The 21991-nt window shown below is 42.3% G+C and overlaps 1 protein-coding gene across 2 annotated transcripts in view; it reads right to left on the bottom strand.

The window, feature by feature from the left end:
* Positions 1-3952: 3952 nt before the first annotated feature.
* The window catches only part of MSANTD2 (Myb/SANT DNA binding domain containing 2), a 33738-nt gene continuing 15699 nt past the window's right edge, over positions 3953-21991 (bottom strand). Inside the window, exons 2-5 of one of the 2 annotated variants that reach the window (XM_084611660.1) lie at positions 21736-21780; positions 20897-21155; positions 19073-19133; positions 3953-5412 (exon numbers count right to left, since the gene is read on the bottom strand). In XM_084611660.1, coding sequence (XP_084467786.1) covers positions 4560-5412; positions 19073-19133; positions 20897-21155; positions 21736-21780 — 1218 coding nt within the window. In that variant the 3' untranslated portion in view covers positions 3953-4559. The remainder of the gene's footprint in view (positions 5413-19072; positions 19134-20896; positions 21156-21735; positions 21781-21991) is intronic. The other variant, XM_084611661.1, reaches the window with a different exon arrangement.

Genomic DNA, 21991 nt, shown 5'->3' with positions numbered 1-21991 from the left:
TTCTAGAAAGCAGTGACTCTGAAAAGGATTTAGGGGACAGGGAACTCAATGTGAGTGCCCAGTGCAATGCCACGCCACAAAGAGCTGGTAAGACCCTTGGACATACAAAGAGGGTGAGTAGCCATACGGAGGTGATTTTCATCTCGGTACATGGTATTGGTGAGACAAATACTGGAACCCTGAGCTCAGTTCTGGTGTCCACATTTTAAAAAGGATGTTGAAAAACTGGAGAGGGTGCAGCAGAGAGCCACAAAAATGACTTATGGGCTGGGGAAAATACCTTACAGTGAGACACCATGGCCTGGTCTACACAGAAAATTAGGTTAACTACATCACTCAGGGGCTTAAAAAAAAATCCACATCCTTGAGTGGCGTAGCTAAGCCAATATAAGACCCTGTGTAGACAGTGCTAGGTTGACGGAAGAATTCTTCCATAAGCTATTGCCTCTCGGGGAGGTGGATTACCTATCATGACAGGAGAACCCCTCCCGTTGGCATAGGTAGTGCAAGCTCAAGCTGTTTATCAAAAAGACGTTTGAGAGGTGATTTGATTAAATACAGTAACTCCTCACTTAAAGTCATCCCGGTTAACATTGTTTTGTTATTAGGTTGCTGATCTATTAGAGAACATACTCATTTAAAGTCATGCAACGTTCTGTTATAAAGCTGTTTGGCTCGCCCTGCTCCACCCATTGCTCCTGCCAGATAGTGGGGTCAGGGCACAGGGGCTTGCCCCACTCCGCCCACTGGCATTCCAGCTGGGGAGTGGGCAAGCCCCCGACCCCGCTCCAGGACAGGAGCGCCAGACAGGCGGAGTGGGGCAAGGCCCTGCACCCCTACCCCACTACGCCCCGCATCAACCAAGCTTCACAATCATTGGTGAGTACAGTATTAAATAGTTTAAAATTTAAAAAACGTATACTGTATATGTATATCATGTCTTTTGTCTGGCAAAATTTTTTTTCCCTAGAACCTAACCCCCCCATTTACATTAATTCTTATGGGAAAATTGGATTCACTTAACATCATTTTTCTTAACGTAGCATTTTTCAGGAACATAACTACAACGTTAAGCGAGGAGTTACTGTACCAGGTACTAACGGTCTCTTTAATCTTTCAGAGAAATGCAGAATAAGAACCAATGGCTGGGAGCTGAAGTCCCAGACAAATGCAAATTAGTAATTAGGTCCATTTTTAACAGCGAGGGTGATTAACTGCTGAACCAAGCCGTTGGTGGTGCCGTCACCATCTCCGGAAGTCTTCAGACAGAGCCTGGCAGCCCTGCTGGAAGAGGCTTTAGCCAAAACACAAGTTATGCAAATTACTGGCCTCAACACAGGGATAACTGGTGAAATTCAGTGGCCTGTGCTATACAGGGGGCCAGACCAGCTGATCTAATAGCCCCTGCTGACCTTGAAAGCTGTAACATAGAAAACGGTACATGGACGCTTCTATTCCATCCCCACAAAGCTCCCCTGAAAAGGTGCACAGATGGCAAACGTATAACGCACATCTTTTAATCCCATATTTAAAATGCATTGTATTGGTTTCTAGTGGTTTGTAGTCCCAATGGTTTAGGCCAGTGGTTCCCACAGAAGTCCAGAGAGCTTGCTGGTCACAGGATGCTAACTCACCTCATTTCCATGTCCTAAAAGTGCACTAAAAGGAGCTAAAACCACCATAATTCCCTAACATTACCTTTCCATGTAAGCAAGTGATTTAGTTGCCACAGGGATGTTATTCTGTTGCCTTTGGGGGGTGGAGCTGAGTCTGTATGGTGGTGAGCAGGAGGACAGGTGTCAATGAGACACTCAGAAGTGGGTCACACAAATGATAAAGTTTGGGAACCCTGATTTAGTGAACTGATTTGTTGTGGCCCGAGAACTTGCTCATACGTCCAAGGTGCTATGCGCTCACAAGCCAACAGCATGATGGCAGGGATCCCTATGGGTCTATTTCCAACTCTGGGCCTCGCATGCAGGAATCTACCTCCACAAACTGGAGGAGGGGCATGCAAATAAATTGCTAGGTAGTTCACATTTTTTTCCCCTTAAGACTTTACCCATTTTCACACTCTGCCCCAGTCAACATCCTTAGCTTCCAACGACAACTGCAGCTTTACCACTCCTGTACATGTGGGAGACATATTAGTGGCTGGAAAGCCATGATTGATAAACCTAGTTTGAGGTTTCAGATTTACTGGGGTGTGACTTCCGTTACCTGGTGCTTCAGCGTAGCCTGCTACTGTTATCTTACATCTCTGTGGCATCTGGCACTTTGCAGATTCTTCTGCCAGCTGCAACACCAACCCTGCATTGCAGGAAGGTAAGATTTTTTTTTTTCTTCTGTCAGTCAGATGCAGTGGAAAGGCCCACTCCTAAGAGATGCTCGGCATATGGGCCACATGCAAGTTTACGTGATTTCCACACAGCTGATGTATACATACCTAAACACACAGGGCAGGAGAATCCGTCAATAAAAAGGCAAGTGTTACTAAAAACAGTTGGTTACAAGCTCTCCAGCTACACAAACATTTCATAGCAAGCGTCATATTATTTTAAAACTAAAATAGATTGAATCAATACATTTTGCTTATTGTTCATAAGGGGCAACGCTGGGGGAAGGAGAGACCATGCAAACACACAACCTCTTGTCTTAGCTGGACTGCTGCAACAAGGCTGGGGGGGTGGGGGGGTGAAGACGACAGGGCAGCAAGGTAGGATTTGAGTGGAACTAAGAGCACCCGAGTACGGCTTAGGGACACTAATTGAAGGGGCCAGGTAGAGAGCTGGGCCTCAGTGCCACCATTGGCTGTTCTCCAGTCTGCCAGAACCGTCTGAATTGAAGTGATGCGGGCAGAGGCGTCTCCAAGATTAGCACTGAGATGGTGCCGTGGCACCAGTAGGTGGAATATCTGCACGATGCTCGGTGCACCGAGTGCTGTACAATGTTCCACGTGCCTGGACCAGGATGGGGGCCACCAATATTCTAATGCAGACAGGGCTTCAGAGGCTGACCCGGCCTCTTACCACACTGTCTCATTTCACCTGGGCTCCTCCAGCATCTGAATTCACACCTCAAACCCCAGTGACCTCAAGATTAATGAAAGATGCACTCAAACTAACAACTGGTGAATGTACTTATTACAAACTCACTATTCTCTTAATAGTGCTGAATAAAACCATCACCCCTGCTTACTCACACACACTGCTGTGTTGTTGCCTTCATGGACACTGGCCTAGTAGAATCACAGTAAATTCCCTCCTACACACACATTTGAAAGAGAATGAGTGGTAATTCTGAATCAAGATCCGGTAGCTAAATGGACCATTATGGTCCAGATTAGATTTAGCAGTTCAACAACACAATTGCAAGTGCCCTGCTGGCGTACGTAAGATTTACACATGCCCAGCTTTCTACAGCATCATGTACAGACAGATTTATAATCTTACCTCCTCCTCCCCACAGATAAAAGAAAACCAGCACCCAGGACGGAAGGACCGCTCCAGCCCATGGAACGAAGCCCAGGTGCAAGGTTCCACAGGTAAGATTTGTGACCTCAAATGAACTCAACATGCACATCTCTACTACAAACCCGTCCAGGGGAATCAGGGTTAGTAAGAGAAACACATTTCTAGAAGTCCATAGGCGTTTGGTTTTTTTATTAGGACTGACACATTCATTGTATGTCACAACTTCCACTGATCAATGAGTCTTAGAAAAATCAAAATGCCAGCACCAGCCAGCAGGAGGATGGGGCTTATATAGTAACAGCTCTGAAAAGGCATTAAATGTTTACTCCCCCTCCATCTATAACCCTCCCCTCCCCTCATCCCGCCCCTCCCTGTCCCCCAAAATTCTCACAGCTTTGATTGTATTGATAAGCACGGTTTGACAAAATGTTTCCCAGCTGTCAGGTTATTCTCACTGCCACAAAGAGGCTAACTAGGACTCAAAAAGGCCAGGAATTACTTTAATGGTAAAAAAAGCTGATGTGACAACACTACTAGTGAAGTGGGATACGTCACAGAAACAAAAGTCTTCGCAGGCAACACTGGTTGGAAATAGTAAAACACTTGATGGGTGAAAAAAGTGAAACTCTAAATTATATACAATAGTAGCTAAGGGTGGCATTGAAAAACAGTCTCATTTCATGTGACCCAAGGTTTAACTTGCCATTATCTATTGCTTATTTATTCAGATCGGTAATAACACTTTATATAGAGACAGATGTGTAAAAATGAAACATTGTGGAAAAAACAGCTTTTCATATGAAATGCAAAGTATACGCTCTGTCCAATGTGGAATGTACCTACAGTCATTTTTACAAGGCTCGCCTTCATCTCTTTATAAAACCAGTTGACCTGCCAAGCAAGTTAGCTGTACATTTCACTTGCTCAGGACAAGTTGTTTTGAATCATTTGCAAGCATCTTTCACTCTGAAGTTCATTTTCACTCTGAAAGTCTTACTTGCCCCACTGTGAACAGACAGGATCTGTAAGCGTCTGCTAGCAACATGGAAAGGAGGCAGAAGCCCTAATCCTTATGAAGGACGAGATTCAGTTGTTAAACTTCAATGGGTATCCAATGGCTTTTTCCAGGCACTCTACCAAAGAGCCAGCAGAAAGAAAATCCCTCTCCACTTCCACAAATTTGATGTAGATGGATTTAGGCGACACCCCTGGTTCTACGATGCAGTTCTGAGACAAAAACCCATTGATTCCAACCCACTCTTTGCTGAAGGTTTTGGTGTTGGCCTGAAAATGTAAAAACAAGCACTGCTGGAGAGTTCTAACCTCAGCAATGCCAAGGTAACAATAGATAATTCTGGCAGATTCCATCTCCACCCTGAGAGAGGCCTGTGGTGAAGGGACATCTACCTCCCCCTGAGTCTCTTTCCCAGGATCTGGGCCTCTGCGGTCTGCATGAGGTGAGTGGGGGTTCTCCTGGCAATCTTCATAACCAATGGCATACAGGCCAGGGCTTTTGGGAATCCCCCCTGGTAATAAATACTGAACAACATTTCCTCCAGTTGGCTTAGAATGAGCTATAGGTATCCAGTCAACTTCCATATGCAGCTCCAGGCATCTTGCTTCACTAATAGTAATCTCTAGGAATTTATAGTAAACGTTTTTCCAGTTCATTTTCTGTACTCGCGTCATGATGATCCTGCCCTCTGGCTTCTCCGAATTGAAATATTCCCTAAGCCGTTTGCCAAGAGGCACCTGGGAACTGATCTCAGCGTAGTGGTAGCGAATATCCTCCTTCCAGCGTGTGTTATAACCAATGCCAAAAATGGCTAGTTTGTTAGAAAGATGTAGCCTGGAGAAATCTGTCCAGCTCTGAAACAGCTCCCATTTTAACTGGACGGATTCCAAGATTTGCACAATGTTCTGCATGACGTCTTGCTTCCTAGAAAAATTAACACAAATGTAAACCATAAGATGGAGCTCAGCTCAGACTGGAGATTTTTTTTTTTTTTTAAAGTTTTGCTTAAGTTTGAAAGAGCACATCAACTTTCAGAAAACATTAACCAAAGCAAGAGCATCTATGATCTGAGATACTGGTAGCCAACTGAGAAAAGGTAGCCATCAAAAATGTCATAGTTAGCCCTAATTTATAGAATTCATCATTAGCATTTAACTCTTTCAAAATGCTTTAGAAATGTCTTCAAGAGCTTTGTGAAGCAGATAAGTATTATTCTATGTTAATACAAGGACAAGAATGGGCATTTATAGTTTCCTAAAATTCAGAAGCCTACAGGAACATTTAACCTACACATATTACACACAACATACACGTGTTCTAGAATGCTCTTTCATCAGTTAGATACCTAACTCCCATTAAAATCTTCTTCTATAAGATCTGCTCTAGAATTGGTTGGGGATTGGTCCTGCTTTGAGCAGGGGGTTGGACTAGATGACCTCCTGAGGTCCCTTCCAACCCTGATGGTCTATGGTTCTATTAATTATTTGGGGGAAGTTCTCTGGCCTGTGTCATACAGGAGCTCAGACTAGATGATCATAATGGCCCCAGCTGGCCTTGGAATCTATGGGGGAAAAAAAAAAACACACGCACACAACCCAATGGGAGATAGGCATCTAAATACCTTTAAAAATGTAGCCCCATGACACATCATATACACATTCTGTGCGAAGAGGCCAAGTTAATGTTGCAGTATGAATATTACTTTTGTATCTGTTTAATCTTAACACTGCAGTAAATTTATCATTTAATGTATCCTCCCTTTCCCCCAAAACACAAACCAAAACAACACACAAGCCAAGACACCAGAATTTTTTTTTTTTTTTTTTTTTTTTTTAAAGCAAACTAGAGTCTCTGCTGACAAGCATAATTTTCTGCAAAAGCTGAATGGTAGTTAAATCGGTAGAGAAAAAAGTGCATTTTTCCCTTACTGATGTATTTCAAGTTCCACTTTTGCACAAAACTTCATCTCCCCCCACCCCCCATCATATTCTCATGATGACATGCAAATGGGCAGTGCAAGAACAAAACAGTTTAACTTTACTGACTAACAGCGCTTTTGAGCAAACATTCCTCTGCTGCTATGGCCCGGGAGTTACGCACTCAGCACCACAATCTACTAAGATATTACTTATTGGCGCATGCTCAATTATGTAATTTTAAACATAGTAATTTCAAAGGTACAAAGCTTTCCCCAAATTTAGCCTTCTAACTTCTTCACTGAGGTCCATATGTATGGAATTGTGAAGGTTCAACAATTTGACTTCATCTTATAAAAGCAAACAGAACTTTTTCTTAAACCAAAAGATTTTTTTCATGCTCCCATAATTCAAAAGGAACAATGAATTTTGCACAAGCATTCCAAAGAGTGTTTATTTCTGGGCCAAGACTAAGCACGTGGGACATTTCAGCCAAAATGGAAAGCTGGAGAATATTCCAAACAACCAGGATTAAAGAAAAATTTCAAATGCCTGTCTTACCATAAATACACTGCCTTTCCTATTATCTTAGGTTCTTACTTCTCAGCGATTGTACTTGGATATATTTTTCTATCAATCATTTCTAAAAAAAACAAATAGCTTTCTACTTCTGCAACTCCCAGTTGGTTTCTTGACTTTGAATGAACTAGTCACTGAACTGAGCTAGATGAATAAACTGAAATGAAGAAAATATTTTCTCTGCCCTGTAGAAGACGCTACTGTTTTGTCAAAAGCTGGTTTAACGCTTCAACAAACTCTGGTTCAGTGGTTTGACTTTCTTAGTACATATTTGCTACCAATTTTCAAATTTTTTTTATTTAATGTAAATGATTTAAATATGAAACCTTCATTTCAGTTTATTCAACTAGTTCAATTCAGTGACTACTTCATTCAGTTAAGAAACCAACTGGAACCCTTAAAAGCAGGATAGCTAGTTTTCCTCTTCCTCTCCCACACAAAACTTAGATGCAAGACGACAAGCTCTACTGGTACTAAAATCTTGAACAACACGGTGACCAGAAGTAATCAGTTAAATTTTGCTACAGATAACTACTTTGTTTAATTAACGTTAGTTTTAAATACAAAACATGTTTTGAAACACTTTTATAAGCTTTTTTCTTATGTTTCCAGCACACTTAAGGTAATTTTACATACGGTTTCTGTGGATTGATTTTGAATTTCCAAATAGTCTCTCACAAATCACAAGTAAAAAAGTAATTAAAGAAATGCATCATTCACCATCCTCTAAAAATAATAAAAATTAACCATTTAAATCAATGTAAATTAAATGATATAATTGCTTAAATAAATGTGTACATAGATATACCGTGTCCTCCTCGTTAGTAAAAAGAAACACCAAATTTACCGTAAAGACTATATTTAGTTGGAAATCATCATGTTTTAATGGTTATCAAACTTTCTGTAGAAAAACTAAAAAATGCAAAACATGATTAAAATCAACGTTTCCTGCTTACTGATCAAAATCATGGTTACAATTGGTGATTTAAATCAATTTGATTAAAATCAATCCACCCTGTTAGCTAACAATGTCAAAGCAAATAGCAATAAGAGAATTAGTACTTTTATAACTAATTTGCACACATCTGATGCAAGCGTAAGCAGCTTCACACAGGGTAGGCACTCTATTTGTATCTGTAGTAAAGAACAAGCTAACATATCAGAGCCACAAGCAGGTATTACAGCTCTTTTAGTAACTGAGAAATCCATCTCAGTCCGCTAAATCCCATTTGCGAAACACATGCCATTTTAACTCTTCTCATGCTTTGATCAACTGTAGTGAATTTGTATTTGGTCCCCTACAATTGGGCACAAGCAGGAGAGTGTGTGTTTTGGATCTAGTGGCCATCTCCTTTCTCCGCCACCATGGGGAAATTCTCTTCTGAATCTTCAAACTTGCAGAGAATAAGTGCTCTTTCTGGAGGGCCCAAGAGTGCTCGCCCAGAAGTGCTCTCCCTTCTCCTACAAAGCACGGAGTCTCTGCCCCTCCTCCTGTGGAGAAGGGAGGCACTGCATCAATGCGTTCTGGTGTGCAGGCCTTGCACACGTGTCCCTTATTACTACAGAGCTGGGGATAAGGGGAAGGGACCTCTTGGAAACAGGTGCAGAGAAAGGTGAGACAATAAGAAATGAAGGGGAGAAATGAAACAAAGTAGCATTAGAAGAGAAGGAGACAGCAAAGTCTGATCAGAAAAAACTTAGACCGACTGGCTAAGCAGCAGTTCTGCAGAAAAGGACCTGGGGATTTCAGTGGATGAGAAGCTGGATCTGAGTCAGCAGCGCCCTCGTTGCCAAGAAGGCCAACAGCATATTGGGCTTTATTAGTAGGAGCATTGCCAGCAGATCGAGGGAAGTGATTATTCCCCTCTATTCGACACTGTTGAGGCCACACCTGGAGTACTGCATCCAGTTTTGATCCCCCACTACAGAAGGGATGTGGACAAATTGGAGAGAGTCCAGCTGAGGGCAATGAAAATGATTAGGGGGCTGGGGCACAATTTATGAAGAGAGGCTGAGGCAACAGGTTATTTAGTCTGCAGAAGAGTGTGTGTGTGTGTGGGGGGGGGGGGATATGATATCAGCCTTCACCTACCTGAAGGGGGCTCCAAAGAGGATGCAGCTAGGCTGTTCTCAGTGATGGCAGATGACAGAACAAGGAGCTATGGTCTCAAGTTGCGGTGGGGGAGGTCTAGGTTGGATATCAGGAAACACTATTTCACTAGGAGGGTGGTGAAGCACTGGAATGGGTTACCTAGGGAGGTGGTGGAATCTCCATCCTTAGAGGCCTGGCTTGACAAAGCCTTGATTGGGACGATTTAGCTGGGGTTGGTCCTGCTTTGAGCTGGGGGTCGGACTAGATGACCTCCTGAAGTCCCTTCCAACCCTGATACTCTATGAAACTATGCCCCTGAATCTGAGAGAAGCAGCACCGACTCTGGAAAAGCCAACCTGGTGCTGTGAAGTGTCATGGAGAGGAATTAGCAAGGGAGACTCTTGACAGGCCAGTGGCTAGAGCACTAGGCTACGCCCTAGCAGCTCTGGGTTCAATTCCCCCTCTGCTACAGATTCCCTGTACCAACTTGGGTGGTGGAGGAGCTATGGTGAAATGAGGCAGCCTCAGCTCCGTATCTATACAATGGGGGTAAGAGCATTTCTCTATGAAGACGCTGAAAATTGTGGGGCATCCAAATACTACAACAGGGCCAGGTAAGTGCCTGAGATAGACAGAGAAAGGGGACATGGGAAGGAAACCTAAATCCTCGCCTTAGGCAGTCCTTTGGACATGCGCTATGCAATTGTACTTTTTCATTTAAAAAAAATATCTGAGAATTTAAACACAAAGAATCTTTTGTATTTAGATAACTCGCTAACCACTTTGTTTTGAATTTCAAACTCAGCGTGTACACCTAGTAACATGCTCTGTACTCCGTCCTCACACAGAGCGTCTCTGACTACAGACATTCCATATTGCATAGACTAACAGGACTAGGTGGTGTTTTCTGGCTGCGGATCAGTAATGTTTCTATAGCTGAAGCTGGTATTTCAGCAGTGGGAAAGGCCTACAGTGAGCTCAGGAGAGCTCTCAAAAGGAGACGGCAGAGTGCCCAATCAATCATTTCCTCCAGCAGTACATTTTAAAATGTTGCCATTTTCCACATTTGGCCACTAGTTACATAAAAACCAGAAAAAACTCATTTATTTTGCAGATTCTTCCTCGCGTATCCCACAGATTTCAGAATTTAAAGAGCTACTGATGCCTCCCTGAAAGCTTCATACGTACTCTGTTGAAAAAGGAAAATACCATATATGCAGACTGTGTCCACCAAGGTAACTGGCATAGAAATTCAGGTTAGAGTACAGCTGTCAGAAACCACAGCATAGCTCCAGTGAAATCAGTGGGGCTATGCCAATTTACACCAACTGCGGAGCTGGTCCAGGCTCTTTATTCTGAGCCTGGGCCAGCTCCGCAATGATTTATTATTTTCTTCTCCAGGATGGAGATCACTCCACTGAAGGCTACACTCCTCAAGATCAGATTCTCATAACATCTGTAATTCGGGGCTGTTTCAAGATCGCTTAGAAGTGGAAATGAAGGAGACAAGCAGCAGCCTGAGTATTAAGTAGGCCTACATGCCAAGAGAGCATCACTCCACAAGCTGCAGACAAGTGCAGCTGGGTGAAACTCAAGGTGGTGCTTCTAACATTTAAAGCCCTACGTGGACTGGGCCCAGGTTACTTGAGGCCCCCCTTTTCACCCAATGGCACACTGCCACAGGTGAATCAGCAGCGGTGCTTGACCTATAGCCCGCCTTATACAACCAAGAGGAAGCCAATCTCCATGGAACCTTGCAGCTCTGGAATTCTCCTCTTCTGCACCACCAGAGCCCAGATTTGCCAACGTCTGCCCGAGCTACAGAGGCCATATTTTTCTCCAGACGTTTGGGGACAGGATGGGTCACAGGCTGAAGGGGTAGCACGATGCCCAAGATGAAGGGTAGTGGGAACCCAATTCACCACTGGCCTACACCTTGTGTCATTTACACCAGTGCAATACAAATGCATTTATGGCACTTTGCACTGGTGGGAGTGATGACATGGCAATGAGGAGACAGGCTTCCCTTAGTTTGCTAGAGGGTATTGGAGAACTAACTCCATCAGGTAAGAGTGGGACACTGACAGACATTTAACCTAAACTGGAGCCTTGGATAGGCACTCATTGAATGTTTTACCAAACACAATGCACACGCCTCTACTGAAGACCTCAAATAGTTGCAATACTTGGGTTATACACAGGAAAGACATTATATAACCACTGTTCACGGATGTCATAGTAAGCATTTGTAAATGTGAGCCTTAAGGCTGCACAAGTCAGCCAGGACCCCTTCCACAGGGGATGTAAGCTGGGAATGGGTGCAACAGCCGATTCTCCCACTTGCACTTTTAGAATAGTGAATGGTGCCTGGCTGATAGCCCTGGAGGTCAAGCATTAGTTCACACCCTAATGAACGGGAATGGCGCTTTCCCCACAGTATCCACCCCTGACCTACGGGGGCCAATTCCAGGTGAGAGGGTAGTGTGTGCCCAGCTCCAGTCAAGCCTTGGAGCCTTGACGAGACTATGAACAAGGGGGTGATGGTGCAATTTTGGTGGAGGATTTAATGATGCAACAGCTCTATTAAGAGTAGTCAGACCACTCACTTCACAGAGCACTTAATAGCCAGCACAGCAGTGGCTTTATGTCATTAACATCCAGTGTGTCTCAGCCACACATCAAGAGTAATTATACCATAAACGCACTATGATTTCTGGACAGTTTTTTTAATCAACATTTTACTCAGCTGCACCTAATTACGAGAAAGCCATTGAAAGAACCCGCTGAGAACCCACAGGAGCAGAGTTATGACTCAGCCAGCCATTTGCTGCTGTGCCAGGGCTCCCATTCTCATGCTAGAAGCAGTGTTAATGGCGGCTGGGGGAGTACCTGGACCTGCTCAGGTTTAGCAGCATGGAACAGGAGGATAAAGATATGCACCTTTACAATATTCCTAAGTATTTATACAAGATACACATTTACACTTACACATGAAAGACTATAGCATACAAGCCTGTACTTTTGCAATGGATAAAGATGGAAAGACAGCCTTCTATATATGGCTTTGCTGTTGGTTCTTCAGATTCCAAGCCTCAGAGATGCTGAGCAGCACTGTCACTTACAGCTTGGAATATGCCATCTCAAACTTTCACTTTAGACATTTGGGACTGTAAGTTCATCATCTTCTAGGGACAAGACAGACAAGGTGACATTATAATTGGCTGTCTTATTAAGTACATTGCTGTCTGAGTACAGAGTTATGCTGGCAGCAGCATTTATACATTTGTTTGTTAAAAGGCAGCTGACAGCCTCAATTTTCTCTTAGAGAAACACTTCTGTTCAAAACCTGATAAACCAGAACTTGTAATTTTCAACTGAACAGTGGAAGAGACAGCTTAGAATAAAGTCTTTTGTAAAATAGTACTACACAAGGTGATTAATAAACTAACTTCAGATGAATTCAAAAGGAGACTCCTGGTGAAAAACAACCAACAACAACATCTCTTGTAACAGGCCAGTGCTGGCAGGCACCAGTGTGACTTCACTTAGGACAGTGATAGGTAAAGAAGAGCTTTAGAGAAGACACAAGGATTGCCAAGGACAGAATCACCAACCCAAGCACTCTGAAAGCTACAAGGATGACGGAAACTATTTTGACACCCAAAGTTTGACATCTCCCTGAGGCTCAGATGGTTCAGCAGTGGTTCCTTCTAACTCAGGGTTTCTACGATTATATCCAGCATCTCAGTCTGACTTGAAGTCTTCAAACCAATAGGGAAGTTATAAATAGGGATCATGCAATTTAAAAGGCTGTACTGTACCAACTACCTGTGAATTTCAGATTCAGATGTAATAGTGACCACATGTGCACACAAAACAGAGAAAAGTGTGCTACGCTGCAACTGCTTCCCCAACCACTTTATAACCATGAATTAATGCTCCAAACAGCCAGTGAGGTAGGTCACTCAGTGACAGATAGGAGTTCAGTAAACTTTCCCAAGGCCACGCAGCAAGTTACCGGTAGAGCTGGAATTCCCAACTGCATGGCTGCAGGTAGGACACTGACCACTGATGGTGGAATGGCTCCCTTGGTCTTGCTGAAATCTTACATGATTCAAATGAGTGGTGATTCAAAGCTTGGTGGGAATTTTAAACCGTTTCTGTACAAATCAGACTCCAAGCAGCAGCGGCTAGCACAGCCGTTTCAGTGAAGGAGCCAACATGTTTCAAAGCTCTTTATTTTGTCTCACAAGAGAATAAAAATAGCAGAACAAATTCTTAAATATTTTCCCCCTTCATTTTATTCTGAGACAGTAGCTCATGGAGTTAGTAAGTTCCAAGTCCTATGATGGTTGGGCCCATATCAACTAAGAAAGGGTCCCACTGAACGTCAGACTTCACATACAGAGTTCCAAGCAGCACAGCAGAAAGCTAACACTGCACGATCACATGTGCACTTCCTACCCTGTGATCCTGTTGTAGGTACTGCAGAAAAATTTAGAAAGCCAGTCCTAGGCACTATACTGGTCTAGCAAGAGAAGCACAAGCACGCTATGCCATAAATTCAGTACATTTTGGGGTAAAGATATTATAGGCCCAACTGTCAAAGCTAAGTTTGGAAGAGATAGAAAATGGCTTACTGACAGAGCAAGGGACTATGGGAGGACTCCTGAATTCTATCACAGATGTTCTTAACTTAGCTGTGTAACCTTGGACAAGCCACTTCACTTCTGTTCCCTACTTCCCACCTCTATAAAAGGGGGAAAATTATCATTACCTATCTCACATAAGAGCTTGGAGGCATTTACTGTCTGACACCTTAACATATCAAAAGATGGTCTAAATTAGCTGTTTCCACTTAAGAAAGATCTTGGAGTCACCGTAGATAGTTCTCTGAAAACATCCACTCAGTGGCGGTCAAAAAAGCAAACAATGTTGGGAATCATTAAGAAAGGGACAGACACACAATAATACAGAAAATATATGGTCTCTATATAAATCCATGGTACGCCCACATCTTGAATACTGCGTGCAGATGTGGTCGCGCCATCTCCAAAAAAAAAAAAAAAAGATTGGAATTGGAAAAGGTTCAGAAAAGGACAACAAAAATGAATTGGGGTCTCTAATGTGGAGATTAGTAAGACTGGGACTTTTCAGCTTGGAAAAGAGATGACTAAGGGGGGATAAGACAGAAGTCTATAAAATCATGACTGATGTGGAGAAAGTAAATAAGTGTTATTTACTCCTTCTCATAACACAAGAACTAGGGGTCATCAAATGAAATTAATAGGCAGCAGGTTTAAAACAAATAAAAGGATGTATTTTTTCCCCACACAACACAGACAACCTGTGGAACTCTTTGCCAGAGGGTGTTGTCAAGGCTCACTATAACAGTTCAAAAAGAACTAGATAAGTTCATGGAGGACAGGTCCATCAATGGCTATTCGCCAGGATGGGCATGGATGGTGTCCCTAGCCTTTGGTCGCCAGAAGCTGGGAATATGCAACAGGGGATGGATCATTTGATCCTGTTCTGTTCATTCCTTCTGGGGCACCTGGCATTGGCCACTGTCAGAAGACAGGACACTGGGCTAGATGGACCTTTGGTCTGACCCAGTCTGGCCGTTCTTAAGTCAAGAGAGGCAGCAGAGTCAGTGTGATGAGTCGTGTATTTACACGACTGGTTTAGTGAAGAGAGACTATGTATTAAACCTATGCACCGGGTCCCTCTACTGGAAAAGTGCCCAAAGTGGAGCTGTTCCATTAATTCACAGAACAGGGTAGAAGCGATGTACCATTTTCCTTGCTTCTGCAGGCGGTTGATGGGAAAGGTGTTTTCATGTATGTACGTGTGCAGCCACAAAGGCTTAGTCAGAACCCCCAGTGTCCAGAAAGTGCCATACTAATTCCAATGCATGGTTCAGCGACAAGTCTCCTAGAAAGTTGCCCCTCACTAGCTGCATTGATTTCCTCCACTGCAAAGGGCCATTGTCGGAAAAACCTCACCACATGTGTTATGGTGTGTCCTTTCACTATAGGACTGCAGAAGGGGTATGAAGGCCTTAGGACACCACACAAGGTATACCCTGTGGAATTTTCCCCCAAGCTTCCCTAAAGGAAAAGTGCATAGGTATGGCACAGCCCCCTAGATCTGCAGAGCAAAGAATCAGCTCCTCCACACTACTCTTACAGCTGCTTTTGGCCATGGAAGTATGCTACTGCTGGATGCCTACCCTGTCCCACCTGTCTCTGATAAAAGCAGCAGTCATAGAATTAACATCTACCTGAAATTCAAGCTCAACCTCCAGGGTCTGCAGGGGAACATCCCCCCAGTCCCACTTTCCTAAAATCAGGGCAATCCCAGAGGAGCAGAGTAGACACAGGTCGTCTCTGAGCTAGGGGGAAAAAGGAGCATACTACACTGGCTTTTCTCCCTTCCTTTCCTGGGTACTTTAAGCTGACCTGTGGAATGGAAGAGAGGCTAGGGCCAAGAATTAGGCTCCTAAACATATACTTAGGTACTAAGTAAGTGGCCCAAGGACCACTTAAGTATTTGCCTATCTTTAAACATGTGATTAAGTCCAATGATTTCAATGGAATTACTCCTGCTTAAATTAGGCATGAGCCTAAGTACCTTGCTGACTCAGGGCCCCAATGCTCTACCAACCATACAGTTTAAGAACACTGGCTATTCCTAATACATGATTAAAAATAACATTCTCTAGTTTTCTATTTATGTAGCTTGTTTTGTGCAATCTCATTTTGGACCATGCAAATAAAACTAATCTCATTTGTGTTTCTAGTCAGTTTCACGAATTCTCATGCATTAGCATAGCATTGCTAACATTGCAGAGAAGAGTTTAACACACTGTACACTTTAATATTATACAAGTTTTTAGATAAGCGTCAGGCTGTAGCTCACGAAAGCTTATGCTCAAATAAATGGGTTAGTCTTTAAGGCGCCACAAGTCCCCCTTTTCTTTTTGCGAATGCAGACTAACACGGCTGCTACTCTGAAACCTGGCATTTCTACATGTTAGGCCAAATTTTCCCAGACTCTGCTCTAACCATTCCAACTGGAAAGCTTATCTTATTGTCTTATTTCCAAAAAGAAAGCGGAGACACTGTTTGATACATAAGCAAATACAAAAAAGGTTAGCGTGTGTGATCATGAGAAAGCCGTGCAACAGTAGATATGCAATTTAATTGTGTTAGCTAGTAGCTTTACAAGTAGTCAAGCTATCTCACAGTTCTGCATTATTTTATATGAAATATGTTTGAACTGCAACTGCTGTAAAATTAGAACATAAGAATGGCCATACTGGGTCCATCTAGCCCAATATCCTTTCTTCTGACAATGCCCAATGCCAGGTGGTTCAGAGGAAATGAACAGAACAGGCAATCCAGTGGATCCATCCCGTTGTCCACTCCCAGCTTCGGCAGTCAGAGGCTGGGGCACCCAGAGCATAGGGTTGCATTCCTCTTGGCTAATAGCCATTGATGGACCTAGCCTCTATTAACTTATCCAATTCTTTTTTGAACACCAGTGTAGTTTGGCTGTCACAACAAGGCAACAAGTTCCACATGGTGGTTTTGCATTGTGTAAAGTACTACCTTATGTTTATTTTAAATCTGCTGCTTATTACTTTCATTGGATACTCTGGATCTTGTGTTATGCGAAGAGATAAACACTTTCTCTTAGTCGTCATTTTCTCCACAGCATTCATGATTTTATAGACCTTTATCATATTCCCTTTAGTCGTCTCTTTTTCAAGCCGAGCAGTCCCAGCCTTTTAAATCTCCCCTCATATGGAAGCTATTCTATTCCCTTATTGTTTTTGTTGCCCTTCTCTGTACCTTTTCCAATTCTAATATAGCACTAATTAGCCCTCAGGAGAAAAGAATGTGGAAGTTAAGGCTAACTGGACAATGTACGTGCTGCCCTAGTGTGACTGTGAGCATTATGCTACAGCCTCTAGTTCAGACCCTGTTTTTCTACAACTCTACATGCACACCCATTTATGATCATCCCTAGCAACCCAATTACAGCCTACATCGTGTTCATAAGTACAAAGGACAGAGTGAAGGATGTTCATTCAGAATTTGATTGCTTAATGCAATGCTATCAAAATTCCAGCAAAGGTTGCAAATCCTGTTAACTCTGTATTTATTTAAGCCTGTTTTAAATAAAGAATTAAAGCATAATTAAAAGGCTCCTTGGCGAGAGGAAAAAAACCAAACTCCCCCACAATCTCAGGAAAAGTCTGGCTATGGAAGATGCTTTACACCTCTCAGTTGTGGAGCTCCTGAAGTGCTTCAGTGCAGGTCTACTTCCTATGGACTTTGCAAAGTGTGCAGGGGTTCAGAGAAAGCTCCTCTGCTTTTTATGAAAAGGTATCTTAAGATATGCAGGATGTAAAGCCACTGTGTAATTTAGCCATACATCTGTGAACAAATCAATCTTCCCAGCCTTGTATGAACAGTGTCAAGTGTACTGTTATCATGGAGAACATGTCCTTCAAAGTCTGAGCATAGTAAAATGAAAGTCCATTTTCTAAGGAAATGACACTTCTCAGGACTATTTAAATATAAATTTTGACCTCCAGCTGCAGAGCGGCTCAAAAAGAGGCCACAAATGTTTACATGGGGGAAAATGAAAATTCCTAATTCACGCTCCATCTGCTAAAATGATTCAGATCAGATTTGAAGTTCACTTTGAGGCATACACCAAGTCTGGAAAATCCCAGCCTGAAAGCTTGAAAAATTAGAGACTGAAAACAGGGTAGTAGAATGAAAATCACGGTGCTTACTTTAATAGGAGGGGCGTTGACCTCTACAGTTAAGTGTATAGAGAAATATGTAAGGTAGTCATCACTTAGTCACCTTGCCATTACATAAAAATGCTGCCCCAAAATAAGATTAAACTATTATTCCACACTGGCCCATTCTCCAGCAAAGAATATCCACACATAGCATGTGCGCCCCGGCCCCCAAAATAGGGGGTGGTGGAGAAAGTGAGATTCATGTGTTTCCCGCAAGAGCAAAGGCACATTAAACGTCCCACCATTTGCCACGTTAAACCAATGCAGCAAAAGATTACAATCTAGCTTTGCAAAACTGCAGAAAAAGTTACCATCTAGGCACAGAGTAAACTTGCCCATCCCTTATAATGCTAAACGTTTTACTTGCCTGTTCTCAAGTATAAGGCAAGTAAGGCTCAAGGCCAACAGAAATGTACATTGCTCAACTAGCAATACCCCTCTCCTCCTTGTCTTGATTTTCCCCCCTCTTCTAAGCTATTTTCTGTATTCCCCAGCATTATGCTGGTATTAGATAAAGGTCTGTGTACTAATTTTAAGCTACTATAGTTATACTCATTAGTGGGAATACCCATACACTTTAATGAACATCTACATTTCAAAGAAAAAGAAAAAGGAGGACTTGTGGCACCTTAGAGACTAACAAATTTATTCGTGAGCTACAGCTCACTTCATCGGATGCAGCTTATGCTCAAATAAATGGTTTAGTCTCTAAGGTGCCACAAGTCCTCCTTTTCTTTTTGCGAATACAGACTAACACGGCTGCTACTCTGAAACCTACATTTAAAATGCTCCTTTTCCTGCATGCCCAAAGAGACAAAACTTTAGGCAGATGGAAACCAAATTACAAATAGATCCAAGAGTCACGATTTTTGCCAGCGCACCCCAAGACCTGCCCGCCCACATCCCCAAAGGTTAGGATGCGTCTTTTACACAGTTCAAATTTTTGCATTCATGTAAAGAGTTCTGTTTCATGTGCTGTATAACAGAGCCAAAAGAGACTTGAGTTGTGAAGCTTTCCACATGTTTTGAGGTAACTGGAATGATGCAAAAAGCAGATTCTTCAATAGTCTTGCACAATGTATTTATAATTATAGTCAGAAGTTTCAAACATCTCTCCTCCCGCGCAGCACCCCTAGGGAAATGCACTCAATAGCAAAGCATTCATAAGTTACTTACTGTGCTTCTTCTGAAGATTCCTGTTTTATCTTTAATGTTCTCTTTGTGGCAGGCATTTCATCTGAAAAGCAAAGTTCAGACAGATAGTTATATATTTAAAACTTTCCCAAAGCTTTTTACTTTGAAAGGTAATAAGTTGTCCACTTCGTGCTTTCCAGTAAAATTCTGACGTCACACTCTGAGAAGACTGCTTCAGCTCTTAAAACCAGCTACTATGTAAGCTACATCACCATGACTGAATTTTTAGCTACAGGATCAAAACCTGGCTTCACATGGGCAAGATCGTTCAAGGACAAGAGTAATTCCTGCTTTTAAGTCACAAGTTGATTTCATTGTAAACTACATTCTGGGAAAGGCCATTCTGCTTTCAACAGCACATCCGAAGAGTAAGCACCAGAACAAATGTATCTGTATCCCATTTAAACTGTGTGCACCATTCACTGAACATAAAGAATATTGTGAGCCCCAACTGCACGTAAATGTTGCTGTAATTCTTCTGAAGGATAATGGTGACAAACCATCAGAGCAAAGCCCGAGTCACCAGAACCCCTATATGGAATTACAGTCCTCATTTATGTACATTTTAAAATACATGGTTTAAGAAACTCCTTCCCCTTTATCTCAAGTAGCTCCCTTTTATGCGTTCTTCTCCCCAAGCCCCCCATACATTCTGATCCTCTAAAGAGCTAACATTCCTAGTTTTCTCATACTTCAGTTCGTTTGAGGAGGTTTGCTATTTTCATTTGAAAATACAATTTAATCCATCTCTTGGTGAAAGTCAGAATTTACCAGTCCCCTGAATACAGCTACAGATGGAGGTATATTTGTGTGCCTTTCCCCTCACCCCCCAATCTAACCTACAAATAGGATAGAAAAAGGAAGAACAGTGCCTTTATTCATCTTCCCCTGTAAATGTTGCCTCACTCTTACAATCCCACTGGAATCATTTTTTAAATTAACTTTGATAAGCTTCCATAGACTCAGTCAATACATAAACCTTTTCCCCTCCTATTTATTGTAGGCAAGAATGTACCTCTGTGTAAAATACTCAGACGTTAAATGTAAGCATATTTTCAGGAAAGTAGATCTTTCTGTAATATCTATCTGTCAGGGCTGGGCAACAACAACATTTGGAAGACTAGCGAGTTTTTTTTTGGAAAAAGCAAAAATTTGGCAATTTTGCTTGCACAGCATAAAAGTAGTTGTGGTGTGTGGCTTGCTAGCTTTTTAGGTCTCCTAACGAATTATGAATTTATACTGAGATCTACCTGCAAGATTTTTGTTGTTGTGTGACCATGAGCATCAGCAGTACAGATCAATTAACATCAAGTTCAACAATTCATATTTTCTTCCCTCCCACCCCTCATTCAAATTAAAACTCAAATCTCAAACTTTAAACAAAGGGCCACTCTAGCATCTTGTCAGGAACAAAAGAGCTACTGTACCTGTTTTAAAATAAAACAATGCAAACAAGTTAAAGTCTACTTATTTCAAATATTCTACTTGTTAGAATTCACTAGCAGTAAATCAGTTCAGTCCACAATTTACAGTTACACAGAGAAGGTGTTTGACAGCTTTAGGGAGCCCTGCAAATTATGCACCTTAGATTTATACAAGTTATAGGAATTCGTTTCCCCTCCTTCCCAATAACTGTTCTGGCTTGTGACAAGTCTTAAGCCAGCAAGTATAAGAAAGGCACAGAAGTAGGTACAGCAGCATTATGGCATAGGATGGATTAGGATCATGGAGTAGGATTAGCACTAGAGTGGCTACAAGCACAGGCAAAACCAAAACATACAGAAGGATCAATAATCAATTTCTTACCCAATTCCGGGTCTCCTCCCTGGTAGCAGTGAAGATCCTGACTGTGGTTCCCCCAATCCTCCTGTGAATATTCCTCCATAGTGCTGCCATCCGATTCCAGCTCCTGGTACAGGCCGCTACTATTAATGAGTACAGGTTGGCAGGGCTGCGAGTCCCATCCTCCCTGACCAAACACCTGTTCCAATTGTTCAAATGTGTAACTGCTTTTCCTTTTCCCAACACCATGTTCTTTCACTCGACTGTAACACCTGCGAAGGGTCTAAGACACAAAACCTTGTGTTACTCAATTGGTGCTAGCTTTCCAGAACGGCACACACTCACGTGCAGATAGAATAAGAATGCTAGACAATCTGTTTATTTTTACTTATACTGCTCAATCTTTGTCACATGTGTTCAAGTACTATAATCCAATCACCAAACTGCCAAATTAACCTTTGTAAGACAGGAAGCATCACAACTTTGATGTTCCTGACACACGATGCTTTAGCTTGAATATCAATTACAAAGAATAAAGTTGTATAGCATCTACAGGTTCACCAGTTTCAAAGTTGGGGATTTTGAGGGCAGGGGAGAGAATACATAAATCTGCTACATATTACAGGAAAACAAACACAAATCCCATCCAATATACCAGCCAGCCCGTAGAATGCACACACCTTCTACAGGAAGGAGAGAGTACAGCTGTTGTTGTGCCCACAGTTTGGAGAAGGTGGGGGAGGGAGAGAAAGAAAGAAGAGTCCCCAAAAGCAAAGACAGTCCAACCTTCCTTATTCTAGTAAGGAGATACAAGGTAAAAAATGTTTGCCTAAACTAGTTAGCTAGTAAAATTTATTACTTACATATTTTGCATTCCTTACTAACTCACTCTGTCTCTTGGGAAGCTGCTGAAATTTAAAAGAGGTCAAATCAATAATGCTCCAAATTCCCAGACTCACACATCAAATCATCAAGAAACAATACTAAGATGGCCACATCTAATAATCCATTACAACAGAGTCCAGTCTAGATTCTGAAGCCTCCAATAAAGACGTATCACCAAGTTTAGACCAGGTTTTTTGTACCTATTTGATTTCTTATTCTAGAGGCTAAGTACTA

This window comes from Lepidochelys olivacea (assembly GCF_965140295.1).
Source record: "Lepidochelys olivacea isolate rLepOli2 genome assembly, chromosome: 22".
NCBI lineage: Eukaryota > Metazoa > Chordata > Testudines > Cheloniidae > Lepidochelys > Lepidochelys olivacea.
The sequence above is the reverse complement of the archived record's forward strand: the minus strand, read 5'-3'. Positions and strand labels throughout refer to the sequence as shown.